The sequence below is a fragment of the Stegostoma tigrinum genome, chromosome 11 (assembly GCF_030684315.1).
Source record: "Stegostoma tigrinum isolate sSteTig4 chromosome 11, sSteTig4.hap1, whole genome shotgun sequence".
NCBI lineage: Eukaryota > Metazoa > Chordata > Chondrichthyes > Orectolobiformes > Stegostomatidae > Stegostoma > Stegostoma tigrinum.
This window is the reverse complement of record NC_081364.1, coordinates 5,611,495-5,633,445: the sequence shown is the minus strand read 5'-3', so window position 1 is coordinate 5,633,445 and position 21,951 is coordinate 5,611,495. Positions and strand designations below refer to the sequence as shown.

Sequence of the window (21,951 nt, the reverse complement as noted above, 5' to 3'; positions counted from 1 at the left end):
TAGCTGCAGGCTGACAAGTCTCCGGGTTAAGATTGACTTCATTATAGTTTGGTGAAATTAAGATTTTATATTTTAAAAATAGAAATTGCTGGAAAAGCTCAGTAGGTCTGGCACCATCTGTGGAGAGAAGGGTTACTCAACCCAAAATGTTAAGTCTGATTTCTCTCCACAGATGCAGTCAGACTTGCTGAGCTTTTCCAGCTTTTTCTATTTTTGTTAATGTTTCGGATCTGGTGATGCTGCCAGACCTGAGCTTATCCAGCAACTTTGTTTTTGTCCCTGATTTACAGGATCTGCAGTTCTTTCGGGTTTTTATAATGTATTTTAATATTGTTTACTGCAAGTTTGTGTTCTTGGAATTCTAAGTTAAACATATGGGTATATCTGTGTGTTTGCAATTAACAATTAGCTTTTAAAGTCTACAATACCCATAATTCCAAGTGAGAGAAACCCAGAGTGTTCCGAGAACAATCCAGAGGATTTAGAGAGAAAACCTGCCAGGCTCTGACATTCATTTTGACTCTGTGCTGAGAAGTCATTTGAGAGAAAAGCATGTAACAAGCTCCAAAATGCTGAGAAGTGTTTATATGAAGAAACCTGAACAATACTTTCAAGAAAATAAGTTTAAAGTGCTGTAATTTATCACTGGATAAGGAACTATTATGAATTCCATATTGAAATATTTAGGTACAGGTGGTAGAAAAGAAGTGAGGCTTTTTACAAAAATAAAGTTGTGAAATTGTAGCTGCGTCAAGGATAGTACAGCACTGGAAGGAATCTATGTCAGGAGCGTAATAATTAAGAAAGCCTGTAGTTCTAGCAGATGAGTTGAAATTTGTATAACTTCAAGTCCATCAAAATATTAAAAAAATGGTTTTATCCCCCTGCGCGCCCCCCCCCTCCCCCAACCTTGAAAATGAACTGAACTGGGTCTTCCTAGTGGTGAGGCACTTGATGTTTTTAGAACTGCAACAATGTAATCTGTATTATTAAGTGTACAGTAATTCCGAAACATGGCTTAGTTGGTGTTGTGGTGTAGAATGGTTAACTCTTCATGGTAAGAGAAGCCTTCCTTGCAAAATGTGCCATGCCCGCTTTATTATTGTATTTCCCTGAATGAAAAATAGCGTCAGCGTTATTGCTTCTCTAGTAATGAAATGACGTTGATCTTTTCCTGTTTCAGGTTGGTTTTGGTGAACTGCCTTTTGACAGCACTGATAACTTCAGCAGTTATCCTGATTTGAGTTTCCGAGTCGAAGGTTACATCTTCCTGTGCCACAAGGTACGCCAAATCTGGAAATGCCTATTAGTAACTAGGTTTAAAATAACACATTGTTCTGGCTGGAATTTTTGATTCTTTCCAAAATGTTATTTGAAATTACTTCTGGTATAAGTCCGAAATACTTATTTTAGCATGTAGTGTGTCACATGTAACTATGCTTATTTCTGTACCGAGTTTTAAAAAGAATATAAAGCAAGCTATAAGCTGATGTTTTTCATGTACGTTTTCTAATCTCACACAACATTATAGTTTTGAAGTCCCTCTGAACGCATTATCTGATGTGCTTTCTTTTCAGCTAAGAGGTTTGTGCAATACCAGGGCCTGGTACCCATCGAGTATTCTCCCAGCTGCACCCTGAGCCGAGTGAGATATTCATCTCTGAAATAGAGCGCGGGAAAGCCCATTATTACCTCGACCAGATATCCTCATTTGGTTATTACAGACATGTTCTTAATGATTCCACTAATTCTCACTCTAGGCCTACAAGGCGTAGGAGGAGAATTGGGCCCTTCGGCTCATTGCAGTTGATTCACCATTCAGTGAGATCACGCTGACTTGATAATCCTCAACTCCACTCTGTTGTCTTTTCCCCGACCTGTTATTCTCTTACTGATTATGCAAGGCGGAGATAGGTTTATATACTTCATGACCAGTCACTACACCCCTCTATGGTAAAGAATTCCATAGACTCACTTTCCTCTGAAAGAAGTTCTCACTCATTTCTGTAAATGTTCAATCTTTCATTCTGAGACTATGCCTCTGGTCCTAGCCTCCTTCAAGGGGAAACAACCTTTCTGCATCTACCCTGTCAGATTTCCTAAGAACATTGTATGTATCAATAGGTTGTCTCTCATTCTTACAAATTCCAGTAAGTATAGGTCCAACTTACTCAAACTCTTTGAAAAAGATAGTGCCTCCAAACCTGGGATAAGCCAAATGCATCTTTTCTGGACTGCTTCAATGTCAATATATCTTTCCTTAGATAAGGAACACCTGTGGCAAGTGGTGAGGGAACCAACAAGAAGCAATAATGTGCTGAACTGTGTCCTCACCAATCTGCCTGCTGCAGATATATCTATCCAGTAAGAGTGACCACATGGTCCCATCTTCACATTAAGAATACCTTCTGTCGTGTTGCATGGCACTACTACTGTGCTAAACTGGTTAGACTTTGAATGGATCTAGCAACTTGCAACCAAAACTCTAATTGCTGGGAAAGCTTAGCAGGTTGGACAGCTCTTGTGGAAAGAAATTAGTGTTAACGTTTTGGTTCCAGTGACCCTTCCTCAGACCCCTCAGTTCTGAGGAGCATTCACTGGACCCAAAATGTTAACACTGATCTTTCTGCACAGATAATGCTGGACCTGCTGAGCTTTTCCAGCAATTATTGATTTTGTTTCTGATTTCCAGTACCCTTGGTTCTTTCGATTTTTATCTGGTATCTCTGGAGTGCACGGTGGCTCAGTGGTTAGCACTGCATCCTCACAGCACCAGGGACCCGGGTTCGATTCCAGCCTTGGGTAACTGTCTGTGTGGATTTTGCACATTCTCCCTGTGTCTGGTGGGTGTCCCCCAGGTGCTCCGGTTTCCTCCCACAGTCCAAAGATGTGCAAGCTCAGTGGATCGGCCATGCAAAATTGCCTGTAGTGTTCAGGCGTGTGTGGGTTGTAGGGGGTTGGGGATGGGTGGAATGCTTCAATGGCGATGTGGACTTGTTGGGCCGAAGGGCCTGTTTCAACACTGTAGGTAATCTAATAGACAGTAGGTGCTGGAGTAGGCCATTTGGCCCTTTGAGCCAGCACCACCATTCATTATGATCATGGCTGATCATCCACAATCAGTATCCTGTTCCTGCTTTATCCCTATAACCCTTGATTCCACTATCTTTAAGAACTCTGTCTATCTCTTTCTTGAAAGCATCCAGAGAGTTGGCCTCCACTGCCTTCTGGGGCAGAGCATTCCATATATCCACCACTCTCTGGGTGAGGAAGTTTTTCCTCAACTCTGTTCTAAATGGCCTACCCCTTATTTTCAAACTGTGTCCTCTGGTCCTGGACTCACCATCACCGGAAACATGCTTCCTGCCTCCAGAGTGTCCAATCCCTTAATAATCTTATACGTCTCAATCAGACCCCCTCTTATCCTTCTAAACTTAAGTGTATACAAGCCCAGTCGCTCCAATCTTTCAACATATGATAGTCCCGCCATTCTGGGAATTGACCTTGTGAACCTACGCTGCACTCCCTCAATAGCAAGAATGTCCTTCCTCAAATATGGAGGCCAAAACTGCACACAGTACTCCAGGTCCGGTCTCACCAGGGCCCTGTACAGCTGCAGAAGGACCTCTTTGCTCCTATACTCAATTCCTCTTGTGATGAAGGCCAGCATGCTATTAGCTTTCTTCACTACCTGCTGTACCTGCACGCTTGCTTTCATTGACTGATGTACAAGAACACCTAGATCTTGTTGTGCTTCCCCTTTACCTAACTTGACTCCATTTAGATAGTAATCTGCCTTCCTGTTCTTGCCACCAAAGTGTATAACCACACATTTATCCACATTTAACTGCATCTGCCATGCATCCGTCCATTCACCTAGCCTGTCCAAGTCACCCTGTATTCTAATAACATCCTCCTCACATTTCACATTGCCAACCAACTTTGTGTCATCAGCAAATTTGCTAATATTACTTCTAATGCCTTCATCTATATCACTAATATATATCATAAACAGCTGCGTTCCCAGCACCGAACTTTGTGGTACCCCACTGGTCACTGCCTGCCATTCTGAAAGGGACCCGTTTATCACTACCCTTTGCTTCCTGTCAGCCAGCCAATTTTGAATCCAACTCAGTATTTTGCCTCCAATACCATGTGCCCTAATCTAATCTAATCTAATCTCGAGACTGGGTATCTGTTATGCGCTGTGGGCCATTAGGCACAGCAGAATTGTACCTCCAGCACTATCTGTAAACTCATGGCTCAGCATTTCTCCCACTATACCATTACTATCCGGTCCGGGGAACAACAATGGCTCGTTGAACAGTGCAGGAGTGCTTACCAAGAACAGCACCTAGCAAACCTGGTGAGGCTACAAAAAAAAGCAACTTGTGCCAAGTAACACAAACAGAAAGCATCAGACAATGCCAAGTGATTCCACAACCATTGGATCAGATTTAAGTTCCACCATTCTGCCACATCTGGTCACGGGCAATTAAACAACCCATTGGAAGTGGGGCCTCCTCAGATATCAACAGTAATGACCAGCACATTAGTGCAGCAAGTAAGATTGAAGCATCAGTTGAAGAATCTAACCACTGTCCCTTGACATTCGCTGGCATTACCATCACTGAATCCTCCATTATCAATTTCCTGGGGGCTATCATCGACCACAAACTGAACTGTTCTAGCCGCATAAAAATACTTTGGCTGCAGAAGCAGGTCAGAGGCTAGGATTTTTGCAGTGAGAAACATGCTTCCTGATTCCCCAAAGCCTGTCCACCATCTACAAGGCACAAACATGGAGTGTAGAATCCGACCCACTTGCCTGGATGGATGTAACTCCAACAACACGCCAGAAGCTTGACACAAAACAGGACAAAGCAACCTACTTCATTGGCATGATATCCGCAAGCATTCAGTCCCTTCACTACCAATGCTGTTTAGCAGCAGTGTCTACTATCTACATGATGCTCTCCAGAAGTTCACCAAGGCTCCTTAGACAGCGCTTTCCCAACTCATTCCCACTGCCATCTAGAAGGACAAGAGCAGGAGATACTTGAAGGTAGTGTCCCTGGACTGCCTTCAAGTTCCCCTCCAAGTCACGCACCGTCCTGATTTGGAAAAATGCCACTGTTTTCTCAGTGTTGCTGGATCAGAATCCTGGAACTCCCTCCATACCAGCACTAGGTGGATAGCAGTGGTTCCAGAAGGCAGCTCACTGTCACCACGTTGAGTACAACTCAAGTATATAAGGGATGGACAATAAGATGTTGGCTCAACAGTGTCACCCACATTTCATGAATTATTAAAAATATTTAAGTGAAACAAAAGCAAAACTATTGTGAAAATAAGTGTTACCAACACTTTACCATGTTTGAAAAAAAATTGTCCCCATTCAAAGCCAGCTTAACACAAACAAGCTAGATCAAAGAGTTCACTGGAATCTCACTTTCTCATACGTGTCTGAGTGCAAAGCTCCGATTGTTTGTCCAGCAATGTCTCAGGCATTGCTATCTTGCCCTTGGGTAAGAGCAAACAGAGTTGCAGAGAGTTTTGTGTGGCCAATCTCAGATGATCATGTGACAGCAGGACCTGCAAGCTGTTCCATTACTGTCAATAATCCTCAGCACCACGGCATGAAACAAGTTATGTTTTGAATGAATAATGTTCTCTCAGATCTTCCAGTCCTTCACACTTCCTATTTGAGCTCATTGTTTTATTTTTCACATTGGCCATATTTATATTAAAAACTGCTATTGTGCCACTTTAATCTTGAAATAAATTGAAATTGACTCCATTTTCAGTCTGCTGTTTTCAGTCCTCTCCATTGCCAGTCTCATTGCTATTGCGGTGATTGCTATTTCCCCTGTGGATCTGCGTCCCTTTGCAATTTCACCCTGAGAGAGCATTGGCAGTCGGGAAGCTGGGAAGTCCAGTGCAGGTCTCCAGTGTGACCTCAGTGACAATCAGAGATGGAAACTGCAACTGAAATGTCATTGTAGTTGCCAAAGGGGAGCCTGCCTGGATCCAATGATTTCAGCTTTTACAAAAATTGCATTGATACTGACTGTTTCTCCTCTTCCTCCAGCATCCTGTTCCAGACCACTTGAAATCTTCTTTCAGGTTCTCTGTTGAGAACTCCTGCATCATGCAGTTAAACCTCCTGCACTATTTTCCCCAGTAGCACGTAACATATGGCAGGTAGGGCAAGGCGGTGGGGATAGTTTTGGTTGCTTCAGCAAACAGCTGGCACAAATGTGATGGGAAAAATCACCTTCTCCTCTGTTGGTAACACTACAGCTCCCTGATTGTGTAAGATTGATGTTGATGTCTTGTCTTTGTCCTTTGTAGGCATTTTTTTGCAGTCGTAGTGATTATTTCAGAGCCCTGCTGCAGGATCATTTCTCCGAAAGTGAGGAACTTCAGAGTCAACCGAGTATTCCCATGGTGACACTCCACAACGTAACAGAGGATATTTTCGTCCGAGTCCTTTACTATATCTACAGTGATGATACTGAGGTAAGATTAGGTACGGAAATCAGCAGAAATGTTTCCTGGCCTTGAGGTCAAGGATACAAAACATGTCTTTTTTGGAAGACAACTAATGATAAGGTAAACAAGAAATGTTTTCTCAATATTTTGGAACATCTTGAACTGCAGAATAATTTGCTGAACAATTTGGAAGATATTTCGAGAGGTGGAAAGTGAGTGATTTTTGGTTGGTTTCTGTAAGGTAATTATTATTTTCCTTTTCTGTTGCAGAAGCTTATTAAATAGGTTAATTCCTTTGATCAGAGAAGTGAAGTTTGCCCTTCACTCAAATCCCTGGCACCTGTAAGATACAAGTGATGGAAATGTGTTTTCAGATTGGATATGATTTTGACCATTCAGCTTTGGTTTGAATCATTATTGTCACGAGAGTTCTGGAGTCATGATGTCAAGCTGCAACTGTACAAAACGCTAGTGCGGCCTCATTTGGAATATTGTGTGCAGTTCTGGTCGCCCCATTACAGGAAGGATGTGGAAGCATTGGAAAAGGTGCAGAGGAGATTTACCAGGATGTTGCCTGGTCTGGAGCGCAGGCCCTATGAAGAAAGGCTGAGGAACTTGGGTCTGTTCTCATTGGAGAGAAGGAGGCTAAGAGGGGATTTATTAGAGACATACAAGATGATCAGAGGATTAGATAGGGTGGACAGTGAGAGTCTTTTTCCGAGCGCGATGACTTCAGCTTGTTCGATGGGGCACAGCTACAAATTGAGGGGTGATAGATTTAAGACAGATGTCAGAGGCAGGTTCTTTACTCAGAGTGGTAAGGGTGTGGAACGCCCTCCCTGCCAATGTAGTGAACTCAGCCACATTAGGGGCATTTAAACAGTCCTTGGATAAGCATATGGATAATGATGGGATAGTGTAGGGGGAGGGGCTTAGATTAGTTCACAGGTCAGCACAACATTGAGGGCGGAACGGCCTGTTCTGTGCTGTATTGTTCTGTGTTCTACCAAGATGCAGTGAAAACTGTTGTGTTGCATGCTAACCTGACACATCATACCTTACATAAACACATCAGGGTAATAGAACAGAATGCAGAATATAGCGTTACAACTACGGAGAAGGTGCACAGGAAGATCAACTCTAATATGAGAGGGCCATTCAAAAGTCTAATAACAGCAGGGAAGAAGCCGTTCTTGAATCTGTTGGTATGTGTTTTCAAGCATCTGTTTCTTCTGCCCGATGGAAAAGAGTGTAAGAGAGTATAACTGGGGTGGGAGGGGTCTTTGATTATGATGGCTGCTTTCCTGAGGCAGCAGGAAGTGTAGTTGAAGTCCATAGATGGAAGGCAGGTTTCCGTAATGAACCCGGTTACATTCGCAACTCTTTGTAATTTCTTGCGGTCTTGAGCAGAGCAGTTGCCATTATCATGCCATGATGCATCCTGAGAGAATACTTTCTGTAATACATCTATAAAAATTGGTCTGTGTGAGTCTGTGTGGACATACCAAATTTTCTTATTCTTCTGAGGAAGTAGAGGCATTGGAGTGCTTTTCTGACTGTAGCATTGACATGGATGGACCAAGATAGATTATTGGTGATATTCACTCCTAGGAACTTGAAGCACTTGGCCACCCGCACCTCAGCACATTGATAAGACACGAGTGTGTCTTCCACTCTGCTTCCTGAAGTCAGTGACCAGCTCCTTCAGTTTGCTAACATTGAGGGAGAGATTGTAGTCTTCACATCATGCCACTGAGCTTTCTGTGTCCTTCTGTACTCTGTCGCATCTCTGGGTTTGGTTCAATTGCTAACACTTTGTCTGCTTAGTCTGAAGGATGTAGCTATGTATGTATCATGTCCAGGATTTCAGCAAATTATCCAGGCTCAGACCCCTGTGTTGCCTTTTGGATGAAGTATTCAGTTGAATCTCCACTTGCCTGCTCAGGTAAAAATGAAAGAGGAGCAGAGTTTAAGAAGACTTGTGTTCCTGAACTTGCTCCTTTCTTAGCCAAGCTGTTCCAGTACAGTTACAACACTGGCATCTACCCAACAATGTGGAAAATTGCCCACATACATTCTGTACATAAAATGCAGTAAAAATCCAACCTGGCCAGTTACTGCCCCATCAGTCTACTGTTGATCATCAGTAAAGTAATGGAAGCTATCAACAACAGTGCTATCAAGCAGCACCTGCTCAGCAATAAACTGCTCAGTGATGCCCAGTTTGAGTTCTGCCAGGGTCACTCAGTTCCTGACCTCATCACAGACTTGGTTCAAACATGGACACAACAGCTGAATTCCAGAGGTGAGGTGAAAGTGACAGCCCTTGATGTCAAGGCTGTTTTCGACTGAATGCTGCATCAAGGAACCCAAGCAAAACTGGGATAAATGGATGTCAGAGAGTAAACTCTCCGGTGGTTACAGTCATACCTTACACAAAGAGAAAGATGTTGTAGTTTTTGGAGGTCTGTTATCTCAGCTCCAGGACTCCTCCAGGAGTACCTCAGGATAGTGTCCTAGACCCAAGCATTTTCAGTTGCTTCCTCAATGACCTTCCCACCATCTTAAGATTTGAAGTGGGGATGTTCACCAATGACTGCGCAATGTTCAGTACCATTCACAACTCCTCAGACACTGAAGCAGTCCATGTCCAAATGCAACAGGATCTCGACAACATCCAGACTTGGACTGACAAATAGCAAATAACAATTGAATCTCACACACAAACGGCAGGCTATGACCATCACCAATAAGAGACAATTTTAACTATCACCCCATGACATTTAATGGTGTTACCATCACTGAGTCACCCACTATCAACATCCTGGGAGTTATATTGATCAGAAACTCAACTGGGCTCACCACATAAATGCTGTGGCTACAAAAGCAGGCCAGGGCCTAGAATTAATGAGGCAAGTAACTCACCTCCTGTCTCCCGAAAGTCTGTCTACCATCTACAAGGCCAGGTCAGGACTGTGATAGAATACTCTTTACTTGCCTGGATGGGTGCAGCCCCAACAACACTCGAGGCTTGACACCATCCAGGAAAAAGCAGCCTGCTTGATTGGCACCATACCCACTACCCCTGCTCATTTGCAGTAGTGTGTACTATCTACAAGATGCACTGCAGAAATTCACCAAAGGTCCTCAGATAGCACCTTCTAAACCCATGACCACTTCCATCTAGAAGGGCAAAGGCAGCAGATCTATGGGAACACCACCACCTTCAAGTGCCCTCTCCAAGCCACTCACCATCCTCACTTGGAAATATATCAGCGTTCCTTCACTGTCACTGGGTCAAAATCCCAGAATTCCCTCCCTAAGAGCATTGTGGGTCAACCCACAGCAGGTGGACTGCACCAGCTCAAGAAGACAGTTCACCACCACCTTCTCAAGGGCAGCTGGGGACAGGCAATAAATGCTGGCTAGCTAGCGACAAACACATCCAACAAATGAATAAACAAAAAAATGCTGGCTCTTACAATGTTTCTGACCAACATCTCTCCCTCAACGAAATAATCAAAACCAGATTAACTAGCAGTGCATTCATTTGCACTTTGTGGGATCTTGCTATGTTTAAATTCGGTTGCTGTGTTTACTTACACAACAGTAAGTACACTTCGTGTTAATGTGTACTTTTTCAAGGCATTTCATTTTTTGAAAACAATTGATCATTCACTCACTGCCCTCAGATTTCACAACATTTAGGACAACATTATAATAAAAAACTTCCTCATCGGTTTTGACCTGGTTAGGGAATGTCATAGTGGCTATGTTGTAGAGCACTTGAAAGGAACTGAAAATGGGCAAAAATTAGGGAGAAAGAAGAAAATAGACCGGTTCATGTCCGTCAAGTAAACAGGTACAGCAAGTTTACTTTTCCCTGAAGAAATTATGGTGCTTTCAGGTTGTAGGATTTGAATTTGCCACTAGGTAGCAATATTGTTTTGTGAACTTCAATGCAGATTTCAAAATCTCCCAAGTGAGCTTTCAAACTGCGAGCTAGAATATATTGGCTGTTTACAACTATTGACCTGACTTGAGACTCAGTTCTCATTTATTTAGTGTCAGTCACTCTAAGCAAATAATTATCATCAGCAAATCCTTCTTACTAAATTTACAGCAGCAAAAGAATGAGATCAACATGTAGGAATTAAAATTGCAGACTAAGGTTGTCCAATTGCAGATATACAGATACCATTTTGAAAGTCTGCAGTGATATGTATCATAGGGAAAGAAGGAGAAACCCGTTCACCCCCTCAAAGCTTGTTCCTGCATTTAATCAGATGGTTGGTGGAACCCTTTTTCCCTGCACTCTTTTTTTCCCACCTTTGCTCCATATCCTTCTGTACATTTATCTAGCAAACATCCTGTTGCTGCCCATTCACCCCAGCACCTGTTTCACACTGGGGAAAGAGAGAATTCTAAGTTCCGTGTATGCGTGTGTTGGGAGGACGGACGGTGAGGAGGTGAACTTGCCTAATAATTGGCTGAATGTTGGCCACTGCTAGAAACGCTGAAGGTATATCTGCTTAACTGGGGAAGGTGAGTATTGGAGACTCTGGTGGGTTAGGATGGCGTTTAGGAAGTAGAACTGGTCATTTTTTGGGTGGGAGGCTTATCACTTGTTCCATTGGCAGCATTTGTGCATGGATAGTTGATGCTCCAACAAATGCTTGAAACTCAACACCATCAAGTAGTCTTGTTGCTTGGCACCACCTTTCACATTCTCACCAAGCATCTTCCAAATCTGTGACCCCTACCACCTGGAAAAACCAAGATCGTGATGCATGGGAATATCACCACTACAAGTTTCTGTCCAACAACAACAAAAACAAAGTTGCTGGAAAAGCTCAACAGGTCTGGCAACATCTGTGGAGGAGAAAAGAGTTAATGTTTTGGGTCTGGTGACCCGTCCTCAGTTTCTGTCCAAGCCTCGTGTGATCCTGACTTGGAATTTATCTCCACTATCACCTGGTCAAAATCCTGGAAGTACCTTCCTAAAAGGACAATGTATCTACACCAACTGACTGCAGCTATTCACAAAGGCAACACACCACTACTCTTACAAGGGCAATTAAAATGGGTAGCAAATGCTGTCCAAATTGGTGGTGCTCACAATTCATAAAATAATAAATTAAACACTTTGCAGATGCTACTCCACTTAGGGGAGAAGCTACTGAAGGGACTTTATCTAGAGCAGCAATCACCATGTGCATCTTCAAAATGTCAATCAATTTAGGAGGCCATTGAGTGATGGCCTATTCAAGGTTAACCAGGCCATTAGCTTGGCTTTGAAAACAGTTGCGTTGCTGAAATTCAAACAAGTATATCTTTCTAAACAAAAAAGGATTTTTCAGGCTAATAAAATGTGAGGCTGGATGAACACAGCAGGCCTGCTGTGTTCATCCAGCCTCACATTTTATTATCTTGGAATCTCCAGCATCTGCAGTTCCCATTATCTCTGATAGGATTTTTCAGGCAATGGGTGAATCTGCTAAGGTCAAATGGATTTTGTCTCAGTTGTTACAACTGAAGAACATGTAGTCAACCAATCTCTTTCTTTCTTTTGGTAATGCTGTCAGTTTCATAATGCTTGACATGAGGAAATGAGCTTGTCATCTCTGGCCTTCTACATTTAGGCATATATTCTTCATTACCATGCTGTTAGTCAAAGCAAAGATGCGTTCAACACAGTGATGTCAGGTCCACTCTTCAACTACTGTTGGTCCATCTCACTGGGATAGAGTGTTAAAAACCAAGCCCCCTTCCCCTTTAGAGTTGTCACAAAAGTTAAAGATTTTGTAAAGTGTACAAAGTTCCCCAATTTCCTTGACTTTTAGACTCAGGTTGATGGAAAGCACAGGTCAGGTTTCTGTATTGAACAAGAATTACTGTTTATTGCAAGTAATTAGACACTAACTACAGGCAAACCATTATAAACTGTCAGCATATAACACTACTAATTAACACTCTAAGCCCCTGATAAGCTTATCCTAAACACATACTTGCGTGCACATTTACGCTCACGCACAAACAGGGAAAATTAGCCTATTGCTGGAGGGAAAACTGATAAGCCAGCTCAGTAGTCTTTGTCCCCAGGTTCTGTTGCTGAGATGATCCTTGTTCTGCTGGCTGGTTTGCTTATAATACATTTATTTATTCATTTTTGGGATGTGGGCATCGCTGGCTGGGCCAGCACTTATTGTTTTTCTCTAGTCGCCCTTGAGAAGATGGTGAGCTACTTCTTGAACTGCTGCAACCCACATGCTGTGGGGGATTTCCATTTCCAGCTTACCAGTTAAAGTCATAGTTTACAACAACTGTGCAGGAAAGATAAACTGGTTTTCTTCAAATTTACAGTGAGTTTGACTGCAGAGAGCAGAAAGTCTGATCCCGAGCAGGAAAGACCTGAAAAACCTTTCTGTCTTTAACTTGTTCCTAGCTCCAAGCTGCTGAGTTACCTGGGAACCAGCATATAGCTGTTGGCAGGAAAAGGTCACTGTTGATAACTGGTCACTAGTCCAAAGAGCAATCAACTTGTTGCCAATCAGAGCTATATCTTTACACCCCCTCAGCTCTGAATCATCTGCAGCTCACCCTTTGATTAGAATATAGAACAAAGAACATTACAGCGCAGTACAGGCCCTTCGGCCCTCGATGCAGCGCCAACCTGTGAAAGCAAACTGAAGCCTATCTAACCTACACTGTTCTGTTTGAAATGTGGAGCTTGTTCAAGGAACAGCTAATGCGTGTCCTTGATAAACATCTACCTTTCAGGCAGGGAGGAAGTGGTCAAGCGAGGGAACCGTGGTTTACTAAGGAAGTTGAAACTCTTGTCAAGAGGAAGAGAGAGGCTTATGGAAAGATGAAGCGTGAAGGCTCAGTTAGGGCGCTTGAGAACTACAAGTTAGCCAGGAAGGACCTAAAGAGAGAGCTAAGAAGAGCCAGGAGGAGACATGAGAAGGAATACCTGCAGTTTCCTTCTCTATCCTATGCTTCCTAAATCTTGTCTAATCACCTCATAATTGCCTTTCCCCCAGCTATAACTCTTGCCCTGCGGTATATACCTATCCCTTTCCATCGTTAAAGTGAACTTAACTGAACTGTGGTCACTATCACCGAAGTGGACGCCTACCTCCAAATCTAGCACCTGGCCTGGTTCATTACCCAGAACCAAATCCAAAGTGGCCTCACCTGTTGTTGGCCTATCCACACACTGTGTCAGGAAACTCTCCTGCTCACATTGGACAAAAACTGATCCATCTAACGTACTCACCCTATAGCATTTCCAGTCAATATTTGGAAAGTTAAAGGCCCCCATAACAACTACCCTGTTACTATCGCTCCTATCCAGAATCATCTTGGCAATCCTTTCCTCTATGTCTCTGGAACTTCTTTGGAGGCCTATAGAAAATTTCCAACAGGGTGACCTCTCCTTTTCCTGTCTCTAACCTCCGCCCATACTACCTCAGTAGACGAGTCCTCATCAAACGTTCTTTCTGCCACCGTAATACTGTCCATGACTCATAAAGCCACACCTCCCCCTCTTTTACCACTTTCCCTGATCTTACTGAAACATCTAAACCCCGGAACCTGCAACAACCATTCCTTTAATAAAGTGTGAAGCTGGATGAACACAGCAGGCCCAGCAGCATCTCGGGAGCACAAAAGCTGACGTTTCGGGCCTAGACCCTTCATCAGAGAGGTCTCTCTGAAGGGTCTAGGCCCGAAACGTCAGCTTTTGTGCTCCTGAGATGCTGCTTGGCCTGCTGTGTTCATCCAGCTTCACACTTTATTATCTTGGATTCTCCAGCATCTGCAGTTCCCATTATCACAACCATTCCTGTCCCTGCTCTGTCCATGTCTCCAAAATGGCCACAACATCAAAGTCCCAGGTAACAATCTATGCTGCAAGTTCACCCACCTTATTCCAGATGCTCCTGGCATTGAAGTGACACTTCAAACCATCTTCCTGCCTGATGGTTCACTGCAATGACCTTGAAACCTTATTCTTGACCTCACTACTCTCAACCTCCTGGACACTGGAACTACAATTCAGGTTCCCATCCCCCTGCTGAATTAGTTTAAACCCTCCCGAAGAGCAATAGCAAGTCCCGCCCCCCAAGATATTGATACCCCTCTGATTCAGGTGTAAACCATCCTTTTTGTAGAGGTCCCACCTACCCCAGAATGACCCCCAATTATCCAGGTATCTGAATCCCTCCCCGTTCATTCGAACAGTTGTTTAAAAGGTGCTTGCCGTAGGTGTCAGATTACTTGATTTTCAAAATTGCAGCTCCCTTTCAAACACTCTTTAAAACAGCTGACTCTTTTCTGCTCACAGTTTTTTATAAACATAAACTACAAAGACACCATGCTTCTATTATCAGTCAAATTTCAGTGAGTTGTGTTAACAGTAGGTTATGTAAGGGTATTTCTTGGATTGTAAAAGATAGAGGGCAGTGTGGAGTATCCTTTCTTATAGCAGGAACTGCTCAAATGATTGCAAACAGTCCCAGACTAACCCCAGCACGCACCGCTTCTGTAAACTAGGTACCTCCCTCTGTCAGAACTTGGGCAACATTACCATTAAAGCGATGTCATCAATGGAGCAAACGACAGTGCGTAGTTAAAGGAAGAAAGAGTAAGCAAACTGCAATTTTAAAATATATTGGGCTACATTGATTAGAGTAAAACAGCCCTTTTTTTCTTACTTTCTCCTGCTTACAGTTATCCCCAGAAAACGTATATGAAGTTCTGTGTGTTGCTGACATGTATCTTCTGCCAGGCTTGAAGAGGTTGTGTGGAAAGACCCTTGCAACAATGCTGACTGAGGACAGCGTAGTCAACATTTGGAAGACCGCAAAGCTCTTCAGGCTTTCCCGACTTGAAGACCAGTGCACGGAATATATGGCTAAAATCATAGAAAAGGTGATATTTTGTTTTGGACTAGTAATATCACGTGATACTTAATACATATTCCCAGGATGTGTGGACAAGCACCTGCTAATCCAGACTAATCAGAGTAACTCTCACGATGGGGCCCAGTAGAAACAAACATGGGAAGTGAAAGGATAGAGAAACTGACATTGTGAGAATGAATACTGTTTGGTCACTCTAAAAGACGTGTATAAACAAAGCTTCACTTAAGTACCGTGTGAAGCTGGATGAATACAGCAGGCCAAACAGCATCAGAGGAGCAGGAAAGTTTGATGTTTTGGGTCAGGACCCTTCTTCCTGTGATGCTGCTTGGCCTGCTGTGTTCATCCAGGTTCACACGGTGTTATCTCAGATTCTCTAGCATCGGCAGTTCCTACTATCTCTGATTCATTCATTTAAATACCAATTTTTTTTAAGTTGATTTATAAAGTTGAAGCATAAACTGCTGGTCAGAAGCCAACTCTATTGGATGGCAGAGCAGTGGAAAGTTCTGATTTGATTTTTGATTCAGTTTCTCATTTGTTGATCAATCATGTAAACTGTCTCTTTGAATTTTGTTTTGATGTCTAGCCTGGGAAAATCTAGTGAAAGTTTCTATAAATCTTAGGTGTTGTGTTCTTTCAGAAGTTTATGATGTAACAACAGTCTGATTTGTGACAGAAAAGAATAGAGAACATAAGAACTAGAAGCAGGAGTAGGCCTTCTGGCCCCTCAAGCCTGCCCTGCCATTTAATTAGATCATGGCTGATCTTTGCGATTCTGCTCTACTTACCCGCCCACTCACCATAACCCTTAATTCCTTTTACTGTTCAAAAATTTATCTAGCCTTGCCTTAAAAACATTCAGTGAGGTAGCTTCAACCGCTTCACTGGGCAGGGAACTCCACAGATTCACAACCCTTTGGGTGAAGAAGTTCCTCCTGATCTCAGTCCTACATCTGCTTCCTTTTATTTTGAGGCAGTGCCCTCTAGTCCTAGTTTCACCTGCTCGTGGAAACAACCTCCCCGCCTCCACCTTGTCTATTCCCTTCATAATCTTATGTTTCTGTAAGATCTCCCCTCGTTCTTCTGAATTCCAATGAGTATAACCCCAGCCTACTCAGTCTGTCCTCATAATCAAACCCTCTCAACTCCGGAATCAACCAAGTGAATCTCCTCTGCACCCCCTCCAGTGCTAGTATATCCCTTCTCAAGGAAGGAGACCAAAACTGCACACAGTACTCCAGGTTAGGCCTCACCAGGACCTTATACAGCTGCAGCATAGCCTCCCTGTTTTAAAACTCCATCCCTCGAGGGATGGCAGACAAAATTCCATTTGCATTTTTAATCACCTGCTGCACCTGCAATCCCACCTTCTGCGATACATGCACAGGGACACCCAAGTCCCTTTACGTAGCAGTGCGCTGCAGTTTTTAACCATTTAAAACATAGTCCATTTGGCTGTTATTCCTACTAAAATGGATGACGTCGCACTTGTCAACATTATACTCCAGCTGCCAGACCTTTGCCCATTCACTTAGACTATCTATATCCCTCTGCAGACTTTGTCTACTGCAAACTTTGCTGTACCACTCACCTTAGTGTCATCTGCAAATTTTGACACACCAAACTTAGTCCCCAACTCCAAATCATTTATGTGTTAATTAAATACTGTGTTAATTCATTTGGCAGTCTTGCTTTCCTATTTATGGAAGGTTAAAAGATGTATCCAAATGAATTTGACCATTTGGTCCAATTCGTCCCAATCTTACCCCATCACCTTTCCCGCTCTCAATTGTCTTTCCTATTCTGTTTATTATTGCCACCTTTGTGTTGTAAATTGGTCCTTGGTCCTGAACCTGAGATCTTTTGCTAATCTGCTGTCCTGATATTATCAAATGTATTATACATGTAACTGCTCTGCCCTACCACACTTCCGTGTTGTGAACCCAGGTTTGGTTTTCCGATTGATATCAACTAAATTGATGTGGAGCCGCAAACATTGGATTGGCCCAGTGTTGCATCAGTTACCTTTCCCATGTTTGGAGAGGCTGGGAATGTAGGTCTGCAGTCATCACCTCTGCCACATATTGAATCATCTCAAGCTTGATACTGCTTCATAATGAAGGTTAATACACTTTGCATTAGCATTTGGTGAAAGAACAGTATTAATTGAGCCAATGGAGGAGCTAATGTGCCTTCTCAGCAAATATGCCTCGATCAAGAGGGAGAAAAAGCCTTTAGCTCAAAAAAAACCGTAGGCATTCGACAATCTATGCATGATTACATAAATCATGGCTCAAGACATAAGAACTCAACAGGGGTATTGATTCAGTTCCATTGTAAAATTGCCAACTGACCCATAATGAGCTACTTTGTCTTGTCATCTGTTTCATTCATGCATTTCTGGCCCTGTTGTTTAATGCTTACAACTTCATTGCTAAAAGAGCCCCAAACCAAACTTTTGCCTGGCCTATCAAAAGGCAGACATATTACTGGCTATTTATAAAGCAAAAGAGCAGATCTTCTTCCAATCTCTAACTTTTTGAGGTTTATGAACTTTGCAGTTATCTCTTGTTCTATGCTCACTGTCCTCAATACTGCGTTCTTTATGCTTATCATTACGAGGCCTGTGTCTCTTGGGAAACTGAGGCTAGTTACAGTGACTGGGTTATTGTATGTTCAGTCTTCATTATGGTCTGGCACAGCATCAACTAGTTAACTGAATGGGCATATTGCACTTGCTTGGCACGAACACTGCATTGATAAAGTCTTATTCCAATTACTGAGTTTGCTTGTTAAAGACATTATTGCAATAGCTGGAAATTATTTACTGACAGAACATGCCGTGCAAATAAAATATCCTTTTTAAATGAAAATTATGCTTATTTGAGGACTGTTTAGATCTGGAATAGAAATGTCTTTCACTGCAAATCACACAGTTACTTGCCTAACACCTTGTAACCTTTCAATCTGATTAACTGTCAAATAGACTGAAAATTTCCAGCTGTGCCTTACACTACACAGAACTGGAACTATTAACCATTTGGGTTCAAAGTATAAATTATAAAGACCTACTTTTATTTTAACATCAATTGCATCTCCCAGAAAAGGCTGAAATTTTAAAACAAATAAAAGTGAAGTACTCAGGTGCAGGAGACCTAAAATAAAAGCTGAAAATGCTGGAGGAACTCTGCGGGTCTGACCGTATCTGTGGAGAGAGCAAAACAGTTTTCATTTTGAATATACGAGATAACAGAGTGTGGAGCTGGATGAACACAGCAGGCCAAGCAGCATCTTAGGAGCACAAAAGCTGACATTTTGGGCCCAGACCCTTCCCAAAACGTCAGCTTTTGTGCTCCTGTGATGCTGCTTGGCCTGCTGTGTTCATCCAGCTCCACACTTTGTTATCTCAGATTCTCCAGCATTTGCAGTTCCCATTATCTCTGATTCATTTTGAGTATGATATGACTTGATAACTGTTCAAACAATTTGAACTGAAATTTGTTCCTCTCTCCACAGATGCTGCCAGACACCTGAGTTTCTCCAGCATTTTCTGCTGAAATAAATTAAGATTGACAGGATTTTGTTGGGACATTAGATTGACCAGAACTCCACTGTTTTTTGAAAAGTAGTGTAATGATTTTCTACATCCACCTGAGAGTGTGAGACCATGCTCCGTTTAATATCTCAGTTCTATTAGTGCAGTGCTTAATCAATAACCAGACAAGAAGTATCAGCCTGGATATACTCAAGACAGGAGTGGGACATGAATTTGGAGATGAGAGTATTGCCTCACCAAGCTCAGAGCTCATCAGTGCTGGTGTGAGGAAGAACATTTACAGATGTGCAAAATTTGCAAATGCGTGTGTCGGCCTAAATGTTTATTTACTTTCAACTGACAGTCATTCATCCTGCCGTTCACACCTCATCTGAACCCATCCATCTTCTATTTCTCGTCCCACTATGCCACACCCCTCCCATCCAGCCCCCAGCAATTTTGCCATCGCATACACCTATCTTTTTATTCTTTTCTTACCTCTCCATTTCACTAAGAAAAGCTGTTGCATCTCTAATGTTAACTCCTGTTCCTGTCTCCACAAATGCTATCAGACCTGCTGAGTATTAGCAAGATTTGTAACTGTTTTAATAACCTTCTATTTTTCTGGTCTGGTTGTAGCTTGTGGAGTTAGAAGAGTTTGCTGAACTGGTAAAAGAGGATGCTGCAGCTGTTGAGGCCCGACAGGAGACTGACTCCATTCCCCTGGTCGATGATATACGTTTCCATGTCACCAGCAATGTGCAGACCTATAGTGCCATCGAGGAAGCTAACCAGAAACTGAAAGCACTGGAAGAACTTTTGGCTAGATTGGAACTTGAGTGTTAAGAGGATAATCGCTTTTCCATTGTGACTAGTTGCATAGATCATGTTGGAGAGCAGCCCTGGGAAGAATGACCTTAGCCCAGGCAGTATGGTTACTTTCTTGTGAACTTGACTGCATCTTAATGCAATAAGAATGAAGGGCATTTATTCAAGAGACAGTGTCCCATTTTGTTGGCCTGCTCTGAATGAAGGTTCAAAGCAATAGGGTGGATCTCATGCAAGTGCTGTCCATCCCTTTGACATAGTGCTTATTCCTTAGCAGTTCTTATTCTTCCTATTTCTATACGTGGATCCATTCAGACAAATTCTGGCTTCTAGGCTGGTACCTTAACTGGCTACAGACTAGTCAAATAGCACAGAACGAAACCCCCTGAAACCTTGCTAAAATGTCGCCATGGTGGAATCCAAATTCCTGGTAATAGGAAACAAAAATCTTAGGTATTGGTTGAATGGAGAATGCTGAGTACTCTCAGCATTTCGGTTGATAGTTGGAAGAGAAAGAGTTGGGGTGAACATTTTGTAGGCTGTCACCTGTCAACATCTAATCTGTTGAAGGCATGCAAAAATTTTCTGAAATTTTAAATTTTTTCAAACTCTGAATCTATCCCTCTGCTTTTTTTTTAAACAAACTTCCAAGGAGATGTGCTTTTCAAAGTAAGTACCAGCCAGTCTCAGCACTATCGGCCAATGGGCAGACACTGGAAGAACTGTGTCTAATACTGGGATACCATGTGGATAAGCTTTTTCTGCTGTCATAGATCGTGTGGGATTCACATGTCTAGAATCAGAGTTACTATAGATTAAAATGCCGAAAGAAGTGTCAAACCTTATAATCTGCAGGTAAACTCTTGCAATTTAACTAATAAAGGTGAAATGGCTAGGTGTGGGAGAGTTTCTTGTCCCAACTTTTCTCGAAGAACCATGCTCCGTCTGCTCTGAATTGATTTTGCACTAATACTGATTGATATAATCTCTTGATAAATGATGTTTCAATCATGCGCTCTGCCACAGATTTTCTGCTGCCGTCTGCACAGGGCGAGGAATAATCCATTTGAGCGAATTCTGCCAGTTTGTAGTCAGCGCAGCTGCATCCTTTTTATTTCTTACTGTTCCTTATAACACTCCTGCTTTCCAAATAAGTATCTGCCTCCCTTTTGGATATAAGAAAAAGACCACACGTGCTAGAAATCTGAAACAAGCACAGAGAAATTCAGCTGGTCTGGCAGCATATGTGAAGAGAGAAACAGAAGTTATTCTGAACATGAAATGTTAACTCTGTTTGCCCTCACATGCTACCAGACCTGAGTTTCTCCACTATTCTTTGTGTTTGTTTCCTGTTTAAAATGCATCTGCACTTTTCATTGTTTCGACTGTGGATCCAATGTTCTCACCACGTCTTTGTGTCAGAGCCTTTTCTGGACCAGCCCCAGTAAAATCATAGTTTCCATTCTGATGTCCCTGTTAATTTCAGGTGACTCCCTTCCTGTCCACTGTCTGGCCTACCCCGATGAAGCTGACCCCTTCTAGGCACCCACGGTCTTCCTGCTTTGCTTCTGTTCCTTTGTGTACAAATTTTGTCATCACTATCCCAGTTTCAAAGTGCTAACTCGGTGGTTGAACCTCTGACTATACTGCAGGGACCAAGAGTAGCTGCAGTTGATTCCCTCCCTGGTGAAACCACTAAGAGAATAAGCTGCCGAGCATCCAGTTCTGGTCTGTTTAGATTCCATTCTAAGTGGGCTTTCAAAATGTGAGACTGTGTCTTTTTTTTTTAAAAGACAATTGGTGTTTAGAAACTTATTGCAGTGCAGTTTAATTTTAGTTTTTCACACAGTGTGAATTCATACTTAACCAGAGTTTAATTGCTGTAAGATTGTTATTTGTTTTCAGAAAACAGCTAGAGAGAATATCACTATTTTATCTAATTTAATGTATTTCTGCATATATAATTATTATATATGCATTATGTGCATCTAAAACTATTTTGGCCCATCAGGCAGCAGATGCATTCGGAGCTTGTGGAAATATCAGAATGACTCCTTCAGTGTATCAAAAACAGATTACATATCAAGGCATTTGTTGCACTTTTATTTAATTATTCAGCTCTTCCTTCAGGTTCACGTCAGTGCAGATTTGTTACATATGTGGTAT

General features: G+C 42.4%; 1 protein-coding gene across 5 annotated transcripts in view; it reads left to right on the top strand.

The window, feature by feature from the left end:
• The window catches only part of abtb1 (ankyrin repeat and BTB (POZ) domain containing 1), an 88,067-nt gene that overhangs the window by 41,953 nt on the left and 24,163 nt on the right, over window positions 1–21,951 (top strand). For 3 of the 5 annotated variants that reach the window (XR_009446483.1, XR_009446482.1, XR_009446481.1), the window contains exons 9-12: window positions 1,184–1,282; window positions 6,355–6,522; window positions 15,229–15,429; window positions 19,597–19,886. Coding sequence is in view for 2 of the 5 variants with exons in the window: in XM_059649723.1 (XP_059505706.1) it covers window positions 1,184–1,282; window positions 6,355–6,522; window positions 15,229–15,429; window positions 19,597–19,803 (675 nt within the window). In the remaining 3 variants the exon portion in view is untranslated. Of the gene's footprint in view, window positions 1–1,183; window positions 1,283–6,354; window positions 6,523–15,228; window positions 15,430–19,596; window positions 20,681–21,951 lie in introns of those variants that run through there. The other 2 variants (XM_059649723.1, XM_059649724.1) reach the window with 2 other exon arrangements.